Below are 26854 nucleotides of genomic sequence, written 5' to 3'. Positions count from 1 at the left end.
AATCGCCAATTTTTTCTGCTGTCCAAAACACATTGCCGAATGAGCAGCGATAAGCCCCTTATTGGCAGGTTTTGAATCTCGTGCAATTCTAGTAGCCTTGAAAATGTAACCGGGCTAGTTTAAGGCAAGCTTTAGAATACTCGGTGTCTCGTATGTACATGAAAAAATACAATCTAATGGCCCCCAACCCCTTAAATCACTTTAGCGATTAATAACTGCTATAGTAATTAAGCGGTTAACCCACCCTTCCCCGCTACCCACCCAGGAGGCCTAACCACCAACCCCGGGCCCACCAAACCCACCCTCTTCCCATTGATTGGCACAGTGGTTCATCATACCCATATAATATGGTCATGATAAGCCACTATAGCACTCAATGGTCACTCTAATACAAATCATTAAATCCCAAAATACATAAGAATAAAATAAATACACAAGCACCTAAACACCCTAACAATAAAATAATTAAAAAGCCTAATAGAAAACATGAATAGAAATTATCTATCACCAAAACAGCAAAATAATAAATATTATGTTATTCAAAAATATAACAATTAAATTAAATAAACACCTATCCAACAAATTCAAGAAATAAAACCACTAGCCAACAAATCAATTAAATAAATAAAACCACTAGCCAACAAAACAATGAATTAATTTAAAACGCTAACCAATCCTAAAATGTACTAAAAAAGAGCCATCCAAATTCCAAACAATTTAATCCAAACAATAAACAGAAATAGAAAATATAACAATCAATTGAAAACATTAATTTGCCAAAAAATACATTGCCTGTCAAAGAAAACCTGAATCCTAATGTTACATTACTCATCAAAACAACTGCTTTTTGTTGCTGGAGCTACTGTAACTATAACATAAAGCTAAAGAAAATTACCTTGACTTATTTTATAAGCTTGTGGATTTCAAAGTGGTTACAATAAAATGCTCAAGTGGTCACATCAAAATAAGTAAAACAAAAAACAAAGAAACCGTTATAATCAAAACTAGACTTGCAAGTTTTTCCTATTTCCTATTGAAACATAAACAACCATAATAATGAAACAGATAAAAGATATAACATTACATTTTGACATCACTGAAGAGCCTTTTACCATTACAGTCTAAATATCATATATAGATCATTAATATTCTATTAATACCATTTTTCCCAATTAGTGACGTTAGCTATTCTCAACTTGAAAATACCACAAGAAGCACACCCTTTATATTGAAGTTCACTAATTCATGAGAATAAAAACAGTACCTCCTTTCTCACTGCATGCTGTGGACACAAGTTGCCACCACTAACTTAGAAGTGCATGTTCTATATTTACGTAGAAACTGCATGTCTAATTCATATTATATATTGTAATAGTAAATGTAAAAGGGAAAATAATCACACACTTTTTTTATTAGATTGATATCAATGGATATCTAAATATGGTTGGTTTATGTAAATAAATGGGTACATGGAAGAGTTGAGCTAATTTTCAGTAGTACCCTACTAAAATACACAAAGATAGTTTGCTCTTTTTGTGGGAAAAATAAAGTAAGACTTGATAGACTGTGGGAATCTCAAGAATTTGTCAGACACATGTAAGTAGTTGGGTATAAGGGAATAGGCAGAATGTAAAATTAATGTCAGGTCTCTTCTAAAATATGATTGTATGAAGTACATTACATTGTAATTTGGGATATGTTTAAATGGACCAATATATCAATCTTACAATGTTTTACTTCTGAAACTGCAGTGGTCTCTTGATCAGCTGTGATCTCAAAACTGGAGATTTCAGGAGGCTTAAATACATAGCCCGGGAGGTTAATCAATGCAAGGGTCTTCATTCTACATTCTACTAATAATTTATTGGTACTGCATTCATTCTAAGAGGTAATTTCAGCAATAGTAAGGAAAGAAAGACATGAATGGAACTACTGTACATCAGTATTTTGGACTCCAGAAAAAATGGCTTGAATGAGGACTGTGGATTCATGACTCACTACAGAAACTTTTAACACCTACAGCAAATGCTACAGGAAGGTGTATATAGCTCTACTCAAATTGATCTGATTCTACAGTATATGTTCCAAAGCAACCAATCAGGCCATTTTAGGCACAAAATTCTCCATTGAAGCAAATGGAAAATGTTGGCAGCTAACGACCCAATCGGCCGCTTATGAACATATAGAATCAGCCTCCATATGTTCACACCCCACACTGATACCTGAGGACAATATCCAGCTTCTGTATACTGTACACATCCTCTTAACATCTCATCCATGGATGAGTCAAACAGCAACTATAGTATACTGTACTAGTCTTCTAAACACCTCATTCACAGATGAAAATCTGTGCTTTGATTAACCTCATGCTCATGTATTTAGGCATGAAGTAAAAAAGCATCACAGGGCACTGCAGATTTTTATAGCTATTTATTAGCCAATTTTTAAAGCGACGTTTCGACCTGCAATGGTCTTTATTAAGTGAGACAGTTGCACTTTTTCACTTGATAAAGACCGTTGCAGGTCGAAACGTCGCTTTAAAAATTGGCTAATAAATATTTGAGCCTGATGAAGCTGAACCAACGATGAAACGCGTTTCTCTGTTTCTTGTCCGAAGGAGGCCACAGTAGTAGTCCATCCGGATTGCGTATCAGCTGTGCCCCAGAGCTGTGTACCGGATGCGGGAGCAGGGACACTGTGGTGCCACAGCGGGCAAAGACGTTACGGTCGCAGCCTAGAACTTTTACATTTTTACCTAACACACCTCTCTGGCATCGCAATTGATTGTGGGGGCTCACCCCACTATTCATATCCATCGGGGATTCCAGTGAAAACTACACAGAAGGCCTGGACTGAGCAGGAGGAGAAGGAGTAAAGAAACTTCAGATGTGTGTATCACTTACACAGGGCCGTGTAAGTTGTTATATATTTTACTCCCTACACCACCCTCCTCCCATTGGAACATAAAGTAAGTGCATTGACTGTGGTGGTGAACCCTTGTGCACTTATGTGTGAATGAGGTGGGCCGGTTACAAATAGCAGCCAACCCACCATTGTGTATTGATTATCTGCACTCACTATATTCATTTTTTAATTCTGTGCTCCCCCATTTTTTGTCTTTCTCTACTTCATGTACCTTGGATCACCTACAGGCTATCCCTCATTGCAGGAGCACCGGTAACTGTATATTTTTTGACATTATTATGCTGTGCAGCAGATTACTCCATTTTGCCTATATTTAAGCATCCCATCTCCGGTTTAGAGATCTCATCTGGTGGAGACGTCTGCAGTCTAGAAAGCTTATGCACATAAAAACCTTGTATGACTGATATGTTGGTCCATTAAAAGGGATTAGAGCCTATGAAGTATCTTACTTTTTCTGTGACTAAAATGGCTACTAGCATGTACGGTAGCACTCTTCTGTGCAGTAAATCGAATCTGCAATTGAGTAGTTGTAGGAGTGCAATACTGTATATCAGGGGTTTTCAACACCAGTTACTCAAGACCCCCCAACAGGTCAGGTTTTAAGGATATCCCTGCTTCAGCACAGGTGGCTCGGTCTTCAACTGTGCTGAATCAGGGATATCCTTAAAACCTGACCTGTTTGGGGGTCTTGAGGACTGGAGTTAAGAACCTCTGATATACAGTATTGCACTCCTACAACTACTCAATTCCCTTATGTAACCAAGTGTCCCTAGCTATAGCCTTCAACTGGCCTCAACACTGTAAGTCCTGATAGGAACAGGCAGTGTTGGGGTTAAACTCCTGCGCAGGGCCTAGCCTGCAGTTGTAGCCTGGATCGGTAATATGTTACCTTATCCAGGGGCAAGCCTAAACCGGCAGTTGGAGTATCATACCTGGGGAGGGTTCTGACTGGGTCACATGTATATGGTGTGATGCCTGTGAGTACCTAGACCTGCCCTGTCATGGGGCGGTGTTACAAGCCCTCCCCCCCCCCCGGTTATAAAAGCTGACACTACATCAAATTAGGGTGCTATGATTAAGCTGTGTGGTATGGTAGTATAGCCTTTCCCCTGCAAGAGGGTAAAGGAGCTTAGGAGGGACTCGTGGGGCCTCAAGCCCTTGGGTCTGCTCCAGGGAATCCGGGGAATGGAGAAGATGCCATGCTGCCTGTATAATAAAGATGTCGTTGCATGTAATGTGTGGTCATTATGAAAGAGAATTGCCTGTGGGGACCATCTTGCTTTCAGCAGGATCCTCACGGATGGAGGTGCTGCACCATGAGAAGGAGAAAACCTGCCCTGTTGCTGCTCCCACACAGCATCTGTGGAGCAACTCAGACATCCTGTAACAAGTAGGGTCCCTACAGTACCAGGGAATCACCCATATAGTGCCAGATCTTCCGTGGCAGGGGGGAACAGCTTAAATCTAAGACTATTTTTCTCATTTTATCTGAAAGACATTTTGTTAAAGATGTTGCACTGAAACACATGGGATACGTTATAAGCAGAATTATACATGTGTTCAGCAGATCGGCATCAACAGAAGATGAAAGTACCACTAGTAAATGCAAACATTCGTTTGCACTTTTACACTAAATTGTCATCTTTCAACATAGCACTTAGAAAAGAATGCAGTCAAGGCACCGTCCACACTGAAAATGTTAACTTACATCGGACCATCAAATAATAGTTTCTGACTTACTTGCAAGTAAAAGAAAGTCCTTTATTCCGGCTGCATCTCTTGGCACAGTTTTCAGTGTTGTTCAAAAATTTAGTTTTCACCTCCAATGCTTTGTTAATTCTAATTAAAGTAGTGTCTGGTGTCTTTTTGTAGTCATGGAGGGTGTTGCGTTTTCTCCCCTTGCTCTCTGTGAAAATATTAACACAAAATAGATTTGAACAACATCAGCAAAAGTGTTGGGCCCAAGTTAAAGACCGGCAACAGCTTAAGACAAATAGATAAACAAAAGTCTCTTATTATATGTCACCAAAACGTGTCTAAGATATTTGATAACGATTATCTATTTTTATATAAATGTTGATTGGGTACGTTCTACTTTCAATTATAAAGTATTGTTGAGCAATACACATTTGCACTGTTCTACTACTGTAAGATTGTTAGTATAGAATTCCCTGACCTTTAACAGACTCTTCTCCATCATTCACACATTTAAAGTTTCCCTAAAAAGAAATTGCTTTAAGAAACTTCATTCAGCATCTTCTTGATATTTTCACTCCTTTTCTATGATGGCACCTATTATCCAATGTATAAACAAGAGCTTGTTAGTTATTAGACTTATAACGAGAGCCATTGAACTTCAAAACCAGCAAACTTTAACCATTAATATACTTTGAGTTTCTTCTAGATTATAAACCAGGGCTCTTCAACTGGAGGCATGCAGGACAAATGCATCCCACATGAGGGCCTTGATGTGACCCGTGGACTCTCAGCTCCCCAAGCAACTAGTATAAAAAGCTTTTGGCCCGTCTACTCCTAAATGTTTTCTGAACTGGTTCCTTTGCAGAACTGGATGAACCCTAACATATGGAACTATGTCAAATGTCACAATCTCGCAGCCAGGTGTGTCAAACTCACAAACACACACAGGCAAACGGGAGAAACAGCTGCTGGATTGGAACTCTCCTGATGTGAAGAAGTTTCCTTCTACTTTGAACTCTGTTGGATTGAGTTCTCGGCGACCCACTATGAGATTGTCTTTTATCCGCATTGACTATGAGAAGATTGATTGGACCTTGTGACTACATCTGTAGGATTGCTGGCTGGTGATTATATCACAAACTGCTTTTAATACCCAGACCCTTGTGAGTGCACTTGTTTCCCTCTCCCTTCTTTTATTAAAGGGTTGTACGATTTTACGCTATGGGGTGTGCACTTTCTCTTCTTGTGTGTATGATACGTCTTGAATTAATTTCTTGCATGTGGTGCATACGCTGGCAAGGCAACGGCTGTGATGCTCTGCTATACATCTGGTTGCTCTTTTCCATATCTTTAAACTTAGCTGACTACTATATCAATTGTTTAATCAGTCTCTGCAAAAAAATAGTCAGCCCTGTTTAAATGTTATTTATAAATGTTACATGATAAAAATGATAGAGAAATCAAAGCTATCTATTAGAATGTTTAAATCATGTTTCATTTCTATACTTTCGTCTTCATAAAAGATCTCTCACACCTATGCAAATCAATGAAGGATGAATACAGAGACTCTCAAACCGCCTCCAGTTTAAGTAATTTCAAGACTTCTGCTGTCTCACATTTTCGTCTCATCTGTAACAGTTAACATACATCCATAATCATCTATTATCTCTAACTGTGCTGAAATGTCTGTAAATTGAATGTATAGCCTCTGTTCATTTCATATAACCACTTGTCATCATGACTCGGTGCCTAGGACATACCTGAAAACGAGCTGTAAATCTCAAAGTATTACTTGTATGTATGTCTTTATTTATATAGCGCCATTAATGTGCATAGCGCTTCACAGCAGTAATATACGTAACAATCATATAAATAACAAATAATATAAATAATACATAAATGGGAGAAGTGTTTCAGACATAAAAGTAACATTTAGGAAAAGGAGTCCCTGCTCCAAAGAGCTTACAATCTAATTGGTTGTTTGGAAGATCGTACAGAGACAGTAGGAGGGTGTTCTGGTAAGTGTATCTGCAGGGGGCCAAGGTTTATGTATGAGGTTTTAATTATCAGCCACGGTGCTACTCATATGCTTCCTTAAGCAATGTTTTAAGGTGGGTCTTAAATGTGGATAGAGAGGGTGCCAGTCGGGTATTGAGGGGAAGGACATTCCAGAGGTGTGGGGCAGTCAGTGAGAAGGGTTTAAGGTGAGAGAGGGATTTACAGTAGATACAAAAGGGGTAGAGAGAAGACATCCTTGAGCAAACTTCCTGGTAAAACATTTTATAAATACAATAAATAAATTGTCCTCATTCTCCTCCAAACTTGATTGATGCATACTGTACTGTACACTAATTTCTCCTCTATATTATCTATATCTAGTACACTTAAACCTTGTGTTATTTTCTAATACCCTGTATTATAATTCCCCTTTTGTAAAGTGCTACTGTGATAAAAAAAAAAAAAAAAGTTAAATCTGCTACACCCTGTTGTCAGTATTAGCCATTTAGTATTACAATTTGCATTGATATATGCCTTTATTCCCTTGGAGTGTTGGCATTCATGACCCATTCCTCAAACTGGTTCCCTCCCTAATTCCCATAATAACCTTGCCACACAACTTCTTGAAGTAGATAAGCAAAAATGTAAAGACACTTGTTTGGAAGTGCATTTTTTATCATCTTTATGCCGGATATTGAATACATTTACTACACTATATTGTGCATTCTGTCCCTGCACTTCAAAATCACATACATGCAGTAGCTTAACAAGTGAGGAGACACAGAAGGAGTAGCAACAGAAACCAAGATATATATATCCTGTGCCAAGGACCGAAACGTCGGGGTTATGTGCCAGTTTTTCTACTGAATACATGCTTTTTTTGTACCTCCTGAGTGTGCTGTCTCCTTCTTGCCTTGTGATCTTGGGATCCTGGATTTACTCGGTAAGGAACCTATATATATATAGTGGTGTGAAAAAGAAAGTACACCCTCTTTGAATTCTATGGTTTTACATATCAGGACATAATAACATTCATCTGTTCCTTAGCAGCTCTTAAAATTACAACCTCGGATGAACAACAACACATGACATATTACACCATGTGTGAAAAACTAAGTATACTTTATGATTCAATAGCTTGTAGAACTACCTTTAGCAGCAATAACTTGAAGTAATTGTTTTCTGTATGACTTTTTCAGTCTCTCACATCGTTGTGGAGGAATTTTGGCCCACTCTTCTTTACAACGTTGTTTCAGTTCATTGAAGTCTGTGGGCATTTGTTTATGCACAGCTCTCTTAAGGTCCAGCCTCAGCATTTCAATCGGGTTGAGGTCTGGATTTTGACTGGTCCATTGCAACACCTTGATTCTTTTCTTTTTCAGCCATTCTATTATAGATGTGCTGGTGTGCTTGGGATCATTGTCCTGTTGCATGACCCAATTTCGGCCAAGCTTTAGCTGTCAGACAGATGGCCTCACATTTGACTCTAGAATACTTTGCTATACAGAGGAGTTCATAGTCGACTCAATGACTACAAGGTTCCCAGGCCCTGTGGCTGCAAAATAAGCCCAAATCATCACCCCTCCACCACCGTGCTTGACAGTTGTTATGAGGTGTTTGTGCTGATATGCTGTGTTTGGTTTTTGCCAAACATGGCGCTGTTTATTATGGCCAAACATCTCCACTTTGGTCTCGTCTGTCCAAAGGACATTGTTCCAGAACTCTTGTGGTTTGTTGAGATGCAACTTTGCAAACCTAAGCCATGCTGCCATGTTCTTTTAAGAGGATAGAGGCTTTCTCCTGGCAACCCTTCCAAACAAACCATACTTGCTCAGTCTTTTTCTAATTGTACTGTTATGAACTTTAACATTTAACATGCTAACTGAGGCCTGTGGAGTCTGAGATGTAACTTTTTTTTTTTTTTTTGCAATTTCTCTGAGCATTGCACCTTGGGGTAAATTTTCTGGGACGTCCACTCCTGGGAAGATTGGCAACTGTCTTGAATGTTTTCCACTTTTGAATAATCTTTCTCACTGTAGAATGATGGACTTTAAATTGTTTGGAAATGGCCTTATAACCCTTCCCAGATTGATGGGCAGCAACAATTGCTTATCTGAGATCATTGCTGATGTCTTTCCTCCTTGGCATTGTGTTAACACACACCTGAATGCTCCAGACCAGCAAACTGTTAAAACTTTGGCTTTTATAGAGGTGGTCACACTTGCTGATGATCAATTAATCAAGGGCATTTGTTTAACAGCACCTGTCTGCTACTTAGCAACTTAATTCCTATGGAAGCAGTAAGGGTGTACTTAGTTTTTCACAAATAGCGTCTCCGTTTTGGCTTTATTTTTGTTAAATAAATCATGACACAGTGTAATATGTCACGTGTTGTTGTTCATCTCAGGTTGTATTTATCTAATTTTAAGACCTGCTAAGGAACAGATGATTGTTATTATGTCCTGATATATAAAACCATAGAATTCAAAGAGTGTGTACTTTTTTTCCCCACACAACTGTATACAGTACACATACAGGGCCGCAGACAGGTGGGAGAGGTGGGACAACTGTCCCGGATGCGGGAGGCCCGGACAGAGGTCAGATCCAACTTCCACGTCTGGCTGCCAGGCTTCTGTTGGCTGCCAGCCACCAGCTTTCCTCATCTGCTGCCATCACCCCAGTTCCCCCCCACAGCGATAGTCAGTGTCTGAATTTGGGCCCGCCCGGAAGTCTTCCAGTATTGATTGTTGAGGGGATACAATACAATCCACACAATGATGAGTAATTAGCTAAGTTGCCGATCGATCTATCTATTCTCCTGTCATCGATCGGCAAAGATTCGGCTTGGGGGTTCACTAAATTGTTGTAAGTGCAGCAGAAGAGGACCAAAGATGCAAAGTTTTGTGGGGAAATCATGTGACCAGGTAGTCACTAGATACAATTGGTGCACTGCTAGAGAGAGGGCAGGGCTCCAAAATGGGTGTGCCAGAGTCTGTTTCAAAAGAGGAAAGGAATGTGACTTTGTGAATGGTTGCTATAGAAACAAAAACCGCTTGTTACGTTATAATACATTTAAAATGTAATTCAGAGTTGTTTTTAAAAAAAATGCTACAAGTATTTTCTCATAGTACAGAACTGATTTATTTATAAAAAAAAACACACATGAAGGATATTGCATGGACTGTTTTAAGACTTTTTTTTCAAATGGGGATTGACATTCTTTGCATTTAACAATGTTTCATTTTTTAAATGATATATTTGTTTTAGCAATGTGAGCACACTCATGAACCTGAGCTACTGCGATCTTTGGCATTTTCTTTCCTGTCCTTCTTGCACATTTCGACTGTCAGATCGCAGCTTCTCATTTATACAGCTAGTATAACACTAAATTATATTTTTTGAGTGTTCACATACACATACATTTTAGGGCTCTATTAATGCATAGTATAGATTCCCATTTATTCATTCGATTATTTAAGCATGGCTACTTTAAAGTGATGTTCAGAGAGGTTACGCAGGAGGACACAATTCCAGAATACTTTAACTGGAACTATTGTAAACCAATGATTTTGATATCACGTGGGAATTTTTCAAACTGGAAAACCTTTTGAATAAATGAAATGACACAGTGGTGGGATATGATTTCCCTTCAACATTATCTAGACAAAAGTGGGATCCCAAGAGGATTAAGAATTCTTAAACAGCCCACATTCAATGATAATGAAGAATTCATGACCAACTGGAATGCAGTCATCTACAGTATGCCCCTTCTCTCATATGAGACTTTTAATATAATTTTGAAGCAATAAACTTAAAAGCATTGAAGATGATATTGAAAAACTACAAGAATGAGACAACAATTTACAGAATTAGGACAAATTATTAACAAGAAAGTTGTAAACTTCAAAAGAGAACTAATTTAAAGAAAGAAATCAAAATGTAATAGACATTAGTCTGATTATGTTACCAATCGGTCAAGAAATTGGAAAAAAGATACATACCAACAAAAAGACACTGATTGGGTGTCTGTAAAATGCAAAGGCCCTAAATCCAATAGAAATAATCATGACATCAGCAATCATGATAGTTCTCACCGCAATAGAAATAATTACATCATTCATTATAATTAAAGGAACATATCAGTTTCTCTACTAAAGGAAACAATAGACAGTGTAAACCACATAGGACAGAAAATGAGAGACATTAATCTAATAGAGATGTTCTCTCTAAGAACCCCTTTTCACCATTCAGAAACTATCAAGACTCTGAGGAGACACCTTATTTACTTACTGTCTGACAATGATTCTCAATATCACACTCTCACTTTAGCAGCGTGACTTAATCTGGGCCACTTTTGATGTCCAATCCTCTATACGTGTATAGACCAGAGCCGGACCAAAACTTTATTGAGCCCTGGGCAGACATAAAATTTGGCGACACTACTATGCGGCAGGGCGGGGTACCTCACATGATGTAGAGGTGACGGGAGGGGGTAACCAGGCTATATAAAAATGGTCAAGCCTGGCTGGTTACCCCTGCTCCATGTATAAGGGTCCCAGAGAGCTAGCTCTTTGACCCAGTAACATTGTATGATCACATTGTACTTTGTGTAATAAAACCATTTTTTTGTGTTTTTCCCTTTCCGGGCATGCCATCAAGCCGGGAGTGCTAGTGTATGAGTTTCAAGGGGGGGTTGCGGAGGAACCATTGACAGAATCTGCCTAGGAAGTTGGAGTCCGGAGTTACCGGGTCCCCAACAAATGTACCCAGGAATCATGCCTGATTCTCGGACACATGTAGGCACATTGTCCCAGCAATACCTCTCCTTGAAAACGCAAGCGTGACTCACCACTAGGGTACCCTGCTTCAGCACAGCCCAGAAAGGAGAATGAGGCCCAGGGATAAATATGTATTCCTAAAGCTGAGGGAATCCCTAGGTTAATGGGGAGGTACCCCAGCTAGTGCCAAGGTGACCCACCACCAGTATAAGGTTTGTGGGTGCCCAACCGTATATAAGGTTGGAGGGGCTCTGCGAGTCACAGGGAAAGTGTGTGGGGAAATAAGACAGGCAGAAATAAAGAGACAACATTTTTCCTTTTCTATTCCCTGTACCCTAGAGACTCCAAACTTTGGGAGTCTAAGTCATAGGTAGGCCTTTGGGGTGAAAAGCAAGTCATTTTGATTGCAGAGGTTTGGGGACAAAGTTTCCGGTTGCCCTATAAATCTCCCAGCTAACTCGCACTATTTTTGTGTACCTGGAGTGAGTTGCACTAGGGCCATACAGTGTCTCCCAGACCCTAGTTTTCAAACCCCCAGATCCTCACCTAGTGTCCCACATAACTGATGGGGTTCCCCGAGACTCAGTGTTTATTAAAATGTATTTCAGTGTATTTTACATTCAGAACCGATGTCCAAACAAGCAACCCATGCAAACCCATAGGCGCCGGTAGGTCTGCTGAACATCGGAGTTCAAAGCAACAGGAGGATGCCCAGAGGTGTGAACGGCATTTGGTCAGCAGTGAAAGGCGGAGTACTAGGTCTGGAGATCAATGGCAGTCCTCTGGGATGCCACTTGTTCTGCCGGACCTAGGGGCGCCTGCCCCATGGGTGGCATTGGGTTGGATGGTGGAGATATGGCAGGCTTGCACATATCTCTTGGTTATTTCAAATTTCCCACTGACCCGGCTTTTCTACACAGCTTGATTCTGATTGGCTGCTTGAGAAAGTTCCCACACACTGATTGGCTGTCCGGTTTGCTTCTATTTTATGAATGAAGCAGGGAATACTATAAGAAACCATGAGCCAATCAGATGGTGTATTCCCTTTGAGTCTGAGCTGAAAGAGCGTGGGCGGGCTTTTCAAAGATGCTTTGTTTGTAATAGCAAAGCAACTGGCTTCGATTTGAAGCCTGAAAAGCCTGCCCGCCAGAGACTAAGTCCAGCATTTTGTGCCCAAGTTCTCAGAATCGAACGTAGCGATCACGGCTGGGATTTTATGCCAATTTTAGTTCCAGGAGATTCAGGTCTAAGTCCCGGTCAGGGTAAAACTCTACCAAAGAGTTCTCTGCACATAGGAAAGTCTTGTTTTCAACCCCTGCCCCAAATTAAGTGTGTCTTTTCGTTTATATTTTGTGTTTCATTGGCTGTAAGTGAATTTATGCCGAATAAATTACAATTTATTTCTCTACCTCTGTTTTGCTCAATGAATGATCCCGGTAAAAAGGTGTAAATAAACTGGTCTCCCATGACAGTAGACTCCCAAATGGCAGTGGTGAGTAGAGGTTACTGAAGGTGTGCTCCTCCATCTCAGCTTCCTCTCCGAGCTGCTTTAACCTCAGCTTCTTGGACATACCATTTGTGAGCCTACAAGGCCAGCGCACACTCATCATGTGAGGCACCCTGCCCACACTGCGTAGTAATGTCGCCGGCATGCAGGACTGGCAGTACCGCCAACACTACTACATGGTGGGGCGCCTCATGTATGATAGTGGGCTGGCTGGCCTACTTGGCCAGAATGCTCTCATATGTGAGGTGCCCCGCCCCTGCCTCATCGTAGTGTTGGTGTGTAGTGCAGTACTGACTGTTCTGCACGCCGCCGACACTACTACGCAGCAAGGAACACACTGTCCTGGCCCTTGTTTTGGCAGATGCCCGGCCCCTTAATCTGGCACTGGTATAGACCATAAAAAGGGTTTGGAAGCAGTCATATTTTTTAGAATCAGACTCCAAGTGTGCACCTATACAACAAGAATTTTTATTATCTAGAAAAAAAATGTAATTCTTACACATAATTATTTTGTTTTTGATAAATCCTTTTATTTACAGATATATGGGATGGCCATGGGGACCAGATTCACCCAGAGTTATGCCAATCTCTATGGTTATTGGGAACATACCACCGTTTAAAATAACAACCCATATGGGGCAAATGTGGTCCTCTATGACCGCTACATTGACGATATTATTGTTATTTGAAGGGGTAATGAGAGCCCCCTTACAGAACAGTTTAATTATTTTAATAATAATTCAGTAGGTTTAATTTTCAATTATAAATATCATCCATCTTCCATATATTATTTTAGATATTATTCTGTCGGTAGATCAGATCAACAATATAGAAATAGATGTTTATCATATATCAGTCAAATGAACAGTGATATGCTGCACACCATTAGTCAAAAAACAAAACAGTATTACCGGTGCTGCTGGTTCAAAGGGATACCTGTCACAAATATCCAAGCTTGAACTGTGAAAAGGAAAGATCCAGCGCTCCACGGATTTGCAAAAGTATCAAATTTATTGCGCCATACACAACGACCTGCCTAAGGTCGAAACGGTCATCATATATCAGTAGCATGCAATAATTATATTGATGCATCTAGTAACTATGACCTCAGAAAGCTAAAAAATATTTCAGCGAGCCAATTTACCCACATTAGACTAAATTGTTCATCTGAAACAGCTTTTGAAAATCAATGTGAGATTATACTGTCCAAATTTGATTAAAAAAAGGTTATGACAACATACCTAACTGGTAGCACGTATCTAACTAACATATCTGGTAGCAAACCAGATCTCACTTAGGGTGGGAGTAAAGGGGCTACATATAATATATTTATACAGTATATAATATATATGTGATCGCCACAGCATCACACGGGGAGCAAAAGACAGTCCTGTCGGCGAACATTTCTCTGACTCTGGCCATAAGATGAACGACCTGAAGGTGGCCATACTCAAAGGTAATCTTAGAACACAGAAAGAGAGACTGCTGCATGAATTAAAATATATGCAACTGTTCGGGACACTTAGCGTTGGCCAAAGTTTCACAAGTCACTACTGACACAAGAGAACTCTCCTCCCATGAGTGCTAAAGGCCATGTCTATACATATTGCACTATATGAATGCACACACAACTGTCTCCTGCACATACAAATACACAATGTAATTCCATCCCTATATACCAATAGGGACCTGATAGTATCCACACACTTATAGTATTGCAACACCCTCTTATATTTCTACACCTACCCACACCATTGTTATACACTCCCACTCCACACACCTTTTGCAAAGCGCTGTATACACTGTGGATGCTTTATATATTTATATTTACATACATATATACACACACACTCTTACATCACTAATATTCAGGGACCATTTAACACCTCAAGTCATAAATTGCATACAGTACAGGGGGGAGGGATAGGTTTCAGTCACAGATAATATTCCAAGATGCACTGTTTTTAAGTTACAGTAAACCTCTTTTGCTTTATTTATTGTAACACCGCCGGAAGAAGAGATCAGTGTATCTCGAAAGCTCGTACAAATAAAAGCATTTCGTTAGCCACAGAATAGTATTGTCTATTCATTTTTAATTTTATATATATATATATAATATATATTATATATAATCATTTTGTAATGTTATCTAGAAATTTTGTAAGCCTTATTTGCTATAGGATGGAGTTTAGTGAACATTTCAATCCTACCTATAAAACTAAAAAGAATAATTTTTTGAACACTATGTTTACGACATTTTACACAGACATCAGTACACAAGTTACCCTGCTCCTCTAGGAAAGGCACAATCATTCTATAAATAAAAAAAAATTGAGTCAAACCTCTGCTTGTCAGCTAACTAAGGCTACGCTTATAGTGCCGGCGATCGTGACTAAGCTGTTGCGCCGTCGTGTTGTTGCACGCAACAACGTCAATACATTTGTTTTGACGCGATGTCGCTTTCGCCGGCACTATAAACGCAGCCTAACTACACAGCCTGAGAACCGTTGTTTCATCACGTTTGGAATTCCGGTTTGCTTCTTGCCTCCAGCATGCCAGCACACCTGTGTGCTGTGAAAGCATGGCCTGTTTGGGATAGAGGTTATCTGCAGAGCTGAGTCAGAACTCCCTTTCCCTTGGTTGTTTAACTGACACCATCATGCGGTGGGAAGGAGACAACATTATCGGTTATAATGCCAGAGTACCAAAGCTGATATTTCATATTTATCCTGAAATGGCACCTGCATACTTTACATCGATCTCGCTCCGACTGCTTGACCTACCATTGTGTCTCTATTTGTTAATTTGACAATTTTTTGGCCACTTCTGTGTTCTTCCCCTCTCATATTATTTGTTATATGTTTGATTTATATATTTTTTTTATACCACACGATCTATATTTCCGTGAGACCGTTTGTCACTTGAACTAATTGTTATATTAAAACCTGGATCACGCTATGGGATTTTGTGCTTCTTTTTCTTTATTTTTGCATATATCAAGACCAAGTTTGAATTTTTTTTCATATAATGGCGAAAAAAACAAATGGTGAAAAAATTAGCAGCACAGATATACTTAGGATCATACATTTTTAAAATCCATCTGGTTGTTGGTAAATTCATTAGGAATTCTAATCTTAATGATATGAGTCTTTTTTTAAGAATATGTATCATTTTAATAGTAATAATTATTATTATATGCTTCTTAATAACTCTAAATTCCCATCGCAAAAATACACAAAAATGTTCATGTATTTTGGAAACTTCACCATAACTGTATATGATTCTATCATTTTAATAATGTTTAGTTTGCAAAGCAACATTGTTATTTGTAGTTTTGGCTTACTAATTAATATTCATACTGTAATAGGCAGATTGCTCTTATTGTTTCAATTTCATTTGTAACTCATACAGTATATGTATATCTCATCTTCAGCCCTTGTCGATCCACTGCTGGATGAAAATGTCCCCAATAATCTTCCAGGCACTGCTTGTTAAAGCCTCTCTCTTTCATGTTTCTCCAACCAATTGTTTGATTTCATCCTCCCAGTTTACTTCTGGTTGCCATCTTTGTCTTTTGATATCCCAGGAATACGTCCGGCCCACTGCCATTTTAATTTTGCTCCCCCTTGTGATGCCTGACTTTTGTTTTCTTTCAAACCCATTCATTATTTTTCCTGTCTCTTCAGGTATAAGGCTAAGGCCCCGGTATCTCCGCTGCAACGCGCGCCCGCGAGATTGGCGGCGCGTGCAGCCGATTCCCTGGTCTGCAGCTCACTGCAGGAAGAGAGACCGGGGGGGCGTGGCAGGGGAGTGACGGGGACGCGGCCATGACATCACCCGGCAAGTTCGCCCTCATTGGCTGAACCGCCAGGGGGCGTGCCGTATCGCTCGATGCAAGTCCTGCTCTCAATTCTATTGAGAGCAGGAGCAACTCTCGCCCCAGCGCTGCGGCCCCCACTCGCAGTGGGCCCAGCGCCATTGAGGGGAGGGCTCTCGTCCGTGCAGCGTCCGCCACTGCCTAAGGCTGCGGCCATGCTGCCGCAACACGCGCTTTGTGCTTGGCGCTTGGCATAACTCAATTTAATGTTGACAAATTATCATGGCCTCGCTGACGCTGTGCGCGCGCGCTCGTGCACGTACGCTTAGCAAAGCTAGGCACTTGGGGTGACAGGGAAAATTGATTTTCAAGCGTGCTGAAGTGTCACATGACCCTTCAGCAACCAATCAGCACCAGTCAATTCACATAGCACACAGCCTGTCCCACACACACAGCCACACACACAGACATAGCCCGATCCAGCCAACGACACACCCCTCCCCTATGCGGCATGCCCCCACCCTCCCCCGCTCACAAAATTCAGCAGGACAGCGTTACGTTCATGCTTAGAGAGTTGGTGACGTCACCTCTCAAGCATGAGCGCCCGTCGCAGCAGCGTGGCAGCAGCCTAACTTAGCATACATCTCCTCATACTTCTTTGAGTTGTCTGCAGCTTCTAAATGATCTTCACGTTTGGTGTCCAAGTTTCATATCCATATGTGAGCACAAGCGGAATACAGTGGTTGAAAACTTTCCTTTGAGGCACTATGGAAGGTTCCCTTGAACGATTGTCTTGTTTCTTCTATTTGTGCTCCAATCCCATACATGACTTGTGTCCCAAGGTAGGTGGACATCTTTCTTATCTTCTTCTAGTTCTATTGCATTTATTTTGATATACTGTCCCGGCCAGCTTTATTCTAAAGCTTGCCGGGTTAAATGCGGGGCTTTTTTCCGATTTGAACGGAGTTTCCTGCGCGGCGGCCGCTTCAACAGATAAGCGCTAATGGCGCTTATCATTGAAAGCGCCCGAGGCGCGGGAAACCGGCTGAAAAGAAGCCGCACGCCACCGCAGTTTTAAAATTCCCGCGGTGGCAGCCGCATTAGGTTAAAGGCGGCCGCCACTGTATGTAGAGTTCACATGTTTATTAAACACCACTTTAGTCTTGCTAAAATTCATATGGAGGCCCACCGTCTTACTTGCTTTGCTGAGTTCTTTCTGGATGTCTTCTGGACTTGTGTCAAAAAACACAAAGTCATCTTCAAATTTTAGGTAACAAGTATTTACTGTTCATTTGTATTCCTTTTTCTTCTCAATTTAATGTCTTGAATAATTCTTCAAGTGCTGCAATGAAAAGCTTTTGTTATACTGTACGGTGTTTTGCTGTCAGACTCCCTTGCTGATCCTAATCTTGCTTTTATCTTCATGTAATCTAATTGTTGATTGTGGCATTCTTGTAATTCTTGGTTCCTTATAATATCAATGTATGCATCTTCAACACTTTGTCTTCTTAATGCATTTAAAATTGCTGAGGTGTACACATAATAAAATGCTTTTCCATAATCCATTCACCCTAAACTGAGTGGTAGATTATATTTATTACTTCAAGAAATCCCTTCTTTTGCAATTTAGATGTGATCCATTGTGTTGTGTTTAGATGTGATCCACGGCAAAATCTTGCTTGTTCTCTATGCTTGGCAAATTGCAGGGTCTGTTGCAGCCTATTAGTGAGTATCTTTGTAATAATCTTGTAAATCATTTTATGTAGTTCTTGAGGTCTTTTTTGGATGAGGATAACTATGGTTAACTATCCTATTCTTCAAGTAGCCTTTAAAGAGTTAAACAATGATTTTTTTCAGTTTCCAAGCTTGTAATTCCATCTTCCCAGGTTGCATTCACATTTTTATTAGTGGCCTTGCCACTTCTCCTGGAAGACTGCATGGTACCTAATTAATTGTTTTTTCTCACACTTTCTCTGATGGATTATGCCCTGTGTTATCTGTGTTCTTGTACCATTACTTGTAGAAGTCCTGAATTCTCTTTACGATCAACGCACAATCCTCTATTGTTGATCCACTCTTGTTGGAGTGAGATAATTTGTTTCTTCTTAATCATAAGCAGCTGCTTCATCTTCTTTTATCTTCTTTACCATATCGTGGTAAACAATTTCTTAGACTGTCAGTTATACACTTGTGGATTGCCTTGCACAGCTCTGTATATTTCATTTTTGTTTTGTGTCTTGAATTGCTTACTTTCTTGTTGTTTCTACAGTGACTGCTTTGTCTCATCTGATATTTTCTTATGCAGTTTTGGGTGATGGTTTTGGGGCTGCTTACCTGCCTAAGGACCTGGACAGCATGCATGAATTATTAATAATAATATGTTCTTGTATAGCGCTGCTAGTTTTACATAATGCTTTACAGAGACATTTTGCAGGCCCAGGTCCCTGCCCTTTGGAGCTTACAATCTATGTTTTGGTGCCTGAGGCACAGGGAGATAAAGTGACTAGCCCAAGATCACAAGGAGCCAACACCGGGAATTTAACCATGTTCCCCTGCTTCAAACTCAGGGCCTCATGCAGAGAGCAGCGCTTTTTAAAATTGGAGAGGGGAGTAAAAGGTTGGTTTAATTGAGAGTTTTATTCTCCATATGCAGAAATGGGCGAAATCAGCTATTTATACCATTACTGCATGTGGAGAATTTTAAATAAGGAGATGCGCGCTGCTGAAAGGGAAGAAAAAAAAACGCGCAATTTTTTTTTTTTTTTTCCCTATAGCCGGCAACCTCCTGCTTCTTGCCAACTTTAGTTGGCGGAGAAAATTGTATAATTTCTCTCCATGTTATTGGCGCAAACGGCCACTAGATGGCGATCGCGCCTTTGTGAATAGGGACATTTTTACAACAGGGGAAAATTAGGTTCTCGCCGGTCGCGCGGCGAGAATCACAAATAAAATAAAAAATTGGCGCTTTTTTTAAAACTTGCCAGTACCTGCCTTTCTAAAGGCATTTCTCTCCAAAAAATGCCGCTATTCACTTTACCGCTGCTCTCTGCATAGGCCCCTCAGTGCCAGTCAGTGTCTTTACTCACTGAGCCACTCTTTCTCTGAATTCTGCATTGTATCAGAGGATACTAGAGGAGAAGATCAGACCATATGTCCGTGATCTGAAGCTGAAGTAAAAGTGGGTTAGGCAGCCAGACAATGATCCTAAACATTCATATATACAAAGTGGCGAGAAAAGGTTTATGAAACGCTTCAGATTTTTATATATTTCAAACCTAAAATGTTATTAGATCTTAATCTAAGTCCTAATAATAGATAAAGATAACTCGATCAAACAAATGACACAATCATGTAACCATACATCCATGAGAAGTGTGAAGGAGGGTGGGGGTGCAGGGGGGTAGAATGGGATGAATTTTAAAATGAACAGAGAGGCAGGGAGCACCATTACAAAAAACTCTGATTGTGTATAAGAAACCCCATATCAGCATTAAGCCCTCTATTTTTACTGTCCAGCAGCTTTATCATTTTGAGTTCAAATGTTTTCTGTAGTTGAGTGCTTTTAACCCTTCCTTTGAGGAATTTGATTTTTAATTCATTTATGGAGTGATCTGGCTGTGAGAAGTGGTGTCCCACTGGAGTGCATAAAACATTCTTCATGATGTTTTATTGTGTCCGTGTAGGTTCGGTCTGGTTTGATTCTTTGGGCTAGTTTCACCAATGTAGCATCCTTGGGCACCATTTCTACATTGAATCATATACAGTATACCACATTCCTGTACACTGGCGACACACTTTATTCGAGCTCGGCTAGTCCCACGAATTCGGGTATACCCGGGTGTATTGAGGTTTGTGACTGTTTTCTGCCCGAGTGCATTGAGGTATTTTCCAGGCAGGGATTGAAGCATTTTATTCCCGCTGGCTGCAATACTGCACAGTATATATATATATATATATACTGCATTACAATTCATGAATTTATGCCATCTGGTAGACACGCGAAGCATTGCAGCCTATTAAATCCTAATCATTATCATTTAACAGATCAGCCGCCCGTCAGCCAGGCATGAACCCAGGCTGGGAAGGCAAACGCAACGGGGCTTGTCAGAGGTGAGGAGCGGCGCATTCCAGGTATCTGCCAGGTACAAACTGGGTATTTGCTCGAATAAAGTGTGTCGGTGCAGTATGTACAGCAGTATGATCCTTTAACATTGAATATTCTATGTGAGTGGCTGTGATCGTAGCATACTGTATATGTTTTCAAAATTTTCAGCAAATGATGGTCTTGTGCCATTTTGAGCGCCCAAGAGTTTGTTATGAAGATTTCTGTGGATTAGCTTCTGTCTGAGGTTTGGTGGTTGTTGGAATGCAAGGATAGGAGGTTTGTGGAATGTCTTTTAATGAGTCATCCTCTGTCAGCATGCATTGCAGATCTTTGATTATTTTTTGCATTCCCTCTAGCGCCGGGTTGTATGTGGCCAATAGTGGTATGTTTGTAGTTGTTTCTTTCTTTTTTTGTATTGGAGCAGCAGGTGTGATCGTGGGATGTTTAGTGCATATGCAGTGATATCTTATAGTCTGGCTGTGTATGATGGCTCATTTTGTATGTGTCGCATGGAAGCTGGAGTTATGGAGGTAGCAACATCTGTCTGTGGGTTTCTTGTATAAAGAAGTTTGCCGTTCTTCAGTTTTACCTTTCTATCCAGAAAGTTCACCAAGTTTGCAGAATAATTTAATTGTGAGCTTCATTGATGGTGGAATGAATTGAAGGACTCGTGAAATTGTTTAAGATTGTCTTCACCCTCGGTCTATATTATAAACAGATCATCAATGTACAGTATCTGTAATATTAGTAAGATTTGTGCAGGCATGTGCATCTCTGTTTTCATGATTGGCCATAAAAAGATTGGCATATTGAGATATCATCCTGGTGCCCATTGCTGTCCCCATTAATTTTAGGTGCATTTCCTTGCTGAAGCTGAAGTTGTTCTGTGTGAGGATGTATTCTATCAGTTTGGAAATTACTGCAGCACTGTATTTCTGATCCAGGGGAGATTTTGCAAGGAATGGTAAGCATGCCTCAGTGCCATCGTTGTGGGGGATGTTACTCTACAGGGATTCTACACCCATGGTATCTAGTAGTGTGTTGGATGGTAGTTGTTGTGATATTAAGTTTAGTGAAATTGAATTATTTTCCATCTTTATACCATGAATATTTAAATCTGCAGTAGGTTATTAGTTTTCTGATGCGCAAACTTAAAAGAAAACCTACAGTAATAACCACAGTAATAACCACATTTGAATGACTGTACCATCAGGTAAACATGCAAGTAAAAAGAATTACATTTGTTCCAACATGGGAATTAAAGGGCTAATAGAAATAAAGAAACAATGACATACATTGTCAGCAGATAAGGTTTACAGTATATTCAAATCACCAGGTTATCTGTGTGATAATAATCCAGTTTAATTTTTATATTCTCATTTTCTGGCCTGTTAGGCCCATCTTGAATATTGACTTTATTAGCATCTACTGTAAATATATACAGGCCTCCTTTATAATTTGACTTGTTTTTCTATTTTAGAAATAACAGCAACCGAGACTTTTTAAATAGTAATACACTTAACTTTCTGCTGGGATACCTTTTCTACTATTTTCTACGGTACTATAGATCACGTTCAGCACTCCTAAGAAGGACCCTCCCTATAAGTTAACGTCAAGAAGCTATCAAAAGTTTCCAGAGAGGATGTTGGCGCGCTGTACCGCAGAACCTCTGGCACTCAAGGGAAAGAAAATATCCTGAGATTTCGAGTCTGCCACCCATTAGCTTCAGATCATAAACTCCTATTCGAAGATTCCTCTTTCTGTGAGACAATGTGACCATCCTTTACTTTGTTACCTTGATGTATTTGAAAATGCCCATCGTACGCCCTTATTCTTCATTTCTTCTCTCAATAAGTTTTGAGATGTAAACCATCCATCAGACTGTAACAAACTTTTATAATATAGTACACCATGTAAATGTTTAGGAAATTGTATGAAATTAATTACACCTTTTACAATAATGTCACAACTTGTAGTTTTATTTTGTTTCTGCAGATTATATCTTTGAATAAACCCAAATTTTTTTTATAAGATGGGATTCGGACATGATTAAAAAAAAAAATATATATATAAATATATATATTTTTTTATATATATATTTATATACTTTACGCTATTAAAATTTTCCAATATCAAATACATATGTGATGATTTCTAAACAGATATCTCTTGACATTATGCCTTTCCATACGTCACTTTACTTTATCATTCTTTAATTTCATTGCAATGTGATCTAATTTTATGGGAATTTTTCTGTTTTCGATGCTCCGAGCTATATTTCTGTTGCTTCAAAAAATATATAAATAGCAATACTGCAGTTCAAATGTTCAACAGATAACAACACAAGACAGTCCAAAGCCTAGCCATTGGCATCATGCCTAACTTAGTCTCACCAATTAGAAACACACCACGATCAAACTGTCAGCTTACACACTGCCTGCTGGGCATTATGTACTGATTACATGGAGCTCGGAAGAAAGACCGGATGAAAGAACGGGATACTTAACACTTTTGCTGCTGGATGTTGCTGCATCATATCTCAGAGCAATACAAATCAGACACTGCATAAAAAGCTGCCACATGGGGTTTTTTTTTTTTTGCATACTGCCACTAAACAAAATGCATTGCAAAGAACAGACCCAAGTTACTAAATGTAATATTAATAATATCTATGTAATAATGTAATATTATACTTTAAAACAATGCTATTTCATTGTGTGTTATATTCCATTTATCAAATTTGTATTATTTTAATATGTTTACGTGCAATACTATTTAAATCATCAAAAGGAAGCCATCTGCAGTAATTGGAGTTCACATGATTGGTACTAATTATACTACTTAATGTGTTCTGTCTCTTGTTCTAATTTCTGAATACTTATGTTAGAAAAATAATTTTAATGAGAATGAAATGTTGCTCTTTCTGCCAAATAACTCTAACGAATTGCATTCAATTCTTCACATGTCTACAAAGTATAATTATGTAATGAACGAAAAGTAAATTTAGCAAAGATGTTAATATTCAATATGATTTATGCAAACAGAATGATCTATATTGTGCAATTATTTGAAGCTAAATAGTATTGTACATTAACTGTAACTATCTACCTTCAGCACTGATAATAAAAAAAATAATGATTAGGTCTATGTGATCCAAAATAAAATTCCTACTAATTCACCTCAAGATCTAGATTACAAACACATTCAATTAGGGTGTTACTCAAATAATTATTTTTTTTGGCTAACCCTATGCAATGTATAGTACAACAAGAATGTGAAGAATTACATATATATTGTTCATTCCTGTATTGTAAATGTGTGAAACAAAATAAACATTTGTTTGTAATATTTCATAATAATTGTATCTGGTACAATCAGCCTTCAATTTGAAGAAATGGAAGTAATAGTACAGATGTAGCAAAGCTTATTGTTTCTGGCACCGGGTGAAATCCATGTCCCGGCACCGGAGGATGAACGCTGTGGGACCTCGACCCAGAAACTGTGGGGTTTTGCATTTTCGGGTGCAGCTCCCGAGACACCAAGTCTTGCTACATATGTATAGGGTGGCTGAATTAAGCCAGAGGAGAGCAATGCTTGCTGAGATGGCACCTTCCTTTTATTGCAGCATTACATTCACTGGTAGAAATGTATGATAGGGAGTGTAGTCTGCAAGTACTTCCATTTCCGTAATACAAATTTGTAGTTAAATGAAAATACAAAACCTCAGATTCTACTGTAAAATGCAAACTCTACAAATGAAATAAAACGACAGGTTTTGCATCTCCCCTTTCTATTTGCATCTCCCTACACTGCACACATTTGAAACAGATATGTACATAAATATACAAATATCATCATTTAGGATATCTATTTTAAACAAATAACCCATGCCTGTCACTTCTGAAACAATGTGATTAGTAGCAAGCTCAAAAATGCCAATCTTGCGGTTACATTGACACTTGATAGAACAGTGGTAGTTGCACTAAACAAACTGTAGTAACACAATATAACTAAATGTCCATAAAACACAAGATAAGGCTTTAGGGGGGGAAATCACGCATCTCTTAGCATCAGTGTATCCAATTATTTTGCCCTTTCCATCAATGAGCAATTTGAGGATTTAGCAAATAGCAGTAGAGTTACAGTAGAAGGCAGATTTACTGTCTGGAAAACAGGAGCACAACCAGTGCAAAAAACTGCACCAATGAATCAAAGTTAAGGCATTTTGTTTAAATAAGTGAGAGTCTTTTCTTTAATACATCTGGTACAATTCTTTTGCACAGGTTTTGCAACCTGGGCAACTTTAGTACATAACCCCTATTGTATGCATCAAAAATATCTACATACATCTTTCTGGCTTACAGAGGCTTGCTAGGTACACACAACGAGTTCCTTACATCTATGCTAACTAGGGACGACAAAGTTTGAGATATGTCAATATGTATTTTTCTGATTTTTTAAAAATTATTTATAGTAACAGTAATTCTGAATTTTTACAATCTAGATATATGCAAAAGTGTGATTACAGTTTACGAACCAGGTGAAATTTGCTGATTTTTAGCAAGCTTTGCAAAAATACATTCACCAAACATTTAAAGTCAATGTGCAAGGTCACTTGGTCCATTTACTGCCATTTCTGCTAAATTTGTAGCAAAAATCTTGTGACATTGGTGAACTTCTGATACACTTCTCACACACGTTCTTGAAATTGTTATAAAAATTAGATATTTGAGAAATAAAAGTAAAAAATGTTGCTAAGTTTTTTTTTTGGTTTTTTTTAGACATTGACACATTTCTACTAAAATCTAGCAGCATATAAATAAATGAAAGGATCCAATTAAATATCATAAAAGTTTACTATGAAAAAAAAATATAGAAAATGTGCAATTACTTCATTGATGCTAGAAATATAAGCATACCAATATTTTAAGGGAAAAACATCAGCATAATAAATACAAATATAGGAATTCTTCATATTTTCAAATGTTCCCTCAACCTAAAAACGAAAATAAAAATTCCCAGCCTTAAAAGCCCAATCAAACAGTAAACGCACCAAACGGTTGCATTGGATGTGGTTTTATCAATCCAGGTGAATTTGCAAATACCTGAGCAGTTATTGCAGTTGTAATATGATGATGAATTCTGATCAGTGCAAAGTAGTAACAAAAAAAACCCCACAGAAAACAATAATTGTATCCAATTCCAGTGAAAGCAGCAAAACATCATTGTAGAGAGATGAAATCCTAATGAACATATCCAGGCTTTTAACCGATTCTTTGTGGCAGGAGCTGGAATGTCAGAAAAGGTTAATATGAAAATGAGGAAAATAACTAACCTGCACACATGATCAATGGTAGCATTAGCAGAAGTTTTGTTGCCCACATGTTGAATCTGGCAGATCTGAAAGAGATGTTCTCTGGCTGTTGTATACCATTAACTAAAGAGATGTGCTTCTTAGCTGCTGCTTTATGGTACTATGACTCCAATGAAATAGCTCCTCCTCTTCTTTCCTATTGCAAGCATAAGAATCATTTCTTTTTTCCCAGCAGTGGTTAAAGTTGCTTCTAGGTTACAAACAATGTTAGTTGTTATAGGGATTTGCATGTAATAGATGATTTGGATATTCGCTTAGTAGCAGCAGCCCCTAAAGGCTGCATCACTGGTACTGCAGCTTACTGTATGTGTGTATCCATAGTACTAAAATGATATCTGTAACCTGAGGATAAAGACTACAAATAGTATATTCATATGATTATGATTCAGCACATCGTCCACTTATCAATTGCAGCATTTTAGAATAAATGAAATGCTTACATCAACCAACAACAAAGAACAGGATGTCTAAATATCAATGCCCAATTGTAGAGTTGGCACACTACATTTTTAAATCTCTGCTTATAACTGCATTAAATATAGGGAGTAAATAGATTCACCAAACATTTAAATAATTGAATATATAATACATTTAACACAGATTTGATGCTGAGGCACGAAGGGCAGAAAGGTGCAAGGTTCCTTGAGATAAA

The 26854-nt window shown here is 38.9% G+C and overlaps 1 protein-coding gene across 3 annotated transcripts in view; it reads right to left on the bottom strand.

The window, feature by feature from the left end:
- Positions 1 to 26290, bottom strand: part of HGF (hepatocyte growth factor) — a 129277-nt gene extending 102987 nt beyond the window's left edge. For all 3 annotated transcript variants that reach the window (XR_012801604.1, XM_075599581.1, XM_075599582.1), the window contains exons 1-2: positions 26164 to 26290; positions 4666 to 4831 (exon numbers count right to left, since the gene is read on the bottom strand). Coding sequence is in view for 2 of the 3 variants with exons in the window: in XM_075599581.1 (XP_075455696.1) it covers positions 4666 to 4831; positions 26164 to 26212 (215 nt within the window). In the remaining variant the exon portion in view is untranslated. The remainder of the gene's footprint in view (positions 1 to 4665; positions 4832 to 26163) is intronic.
- Positions 26291 to 26854: the final 564 nt, after the last annotated feature.

This window comes from Ascaphus truei, chromosome 5 (assembly GCF_040206685.1).
Source record: "Ascaphus truei isolate aAscTru1 chromosome 5, aAscTru1.hap1, whole genome shotgun sequence".
NCBI lineage: Eukaryota > Metazoa > Chordata > Amphibia > Anura > Ascaphidae > Ascaphus > Ascaphus truei.
This window is presented reverse-complemented; position numbering and strand designations above follow the sequence as displayed.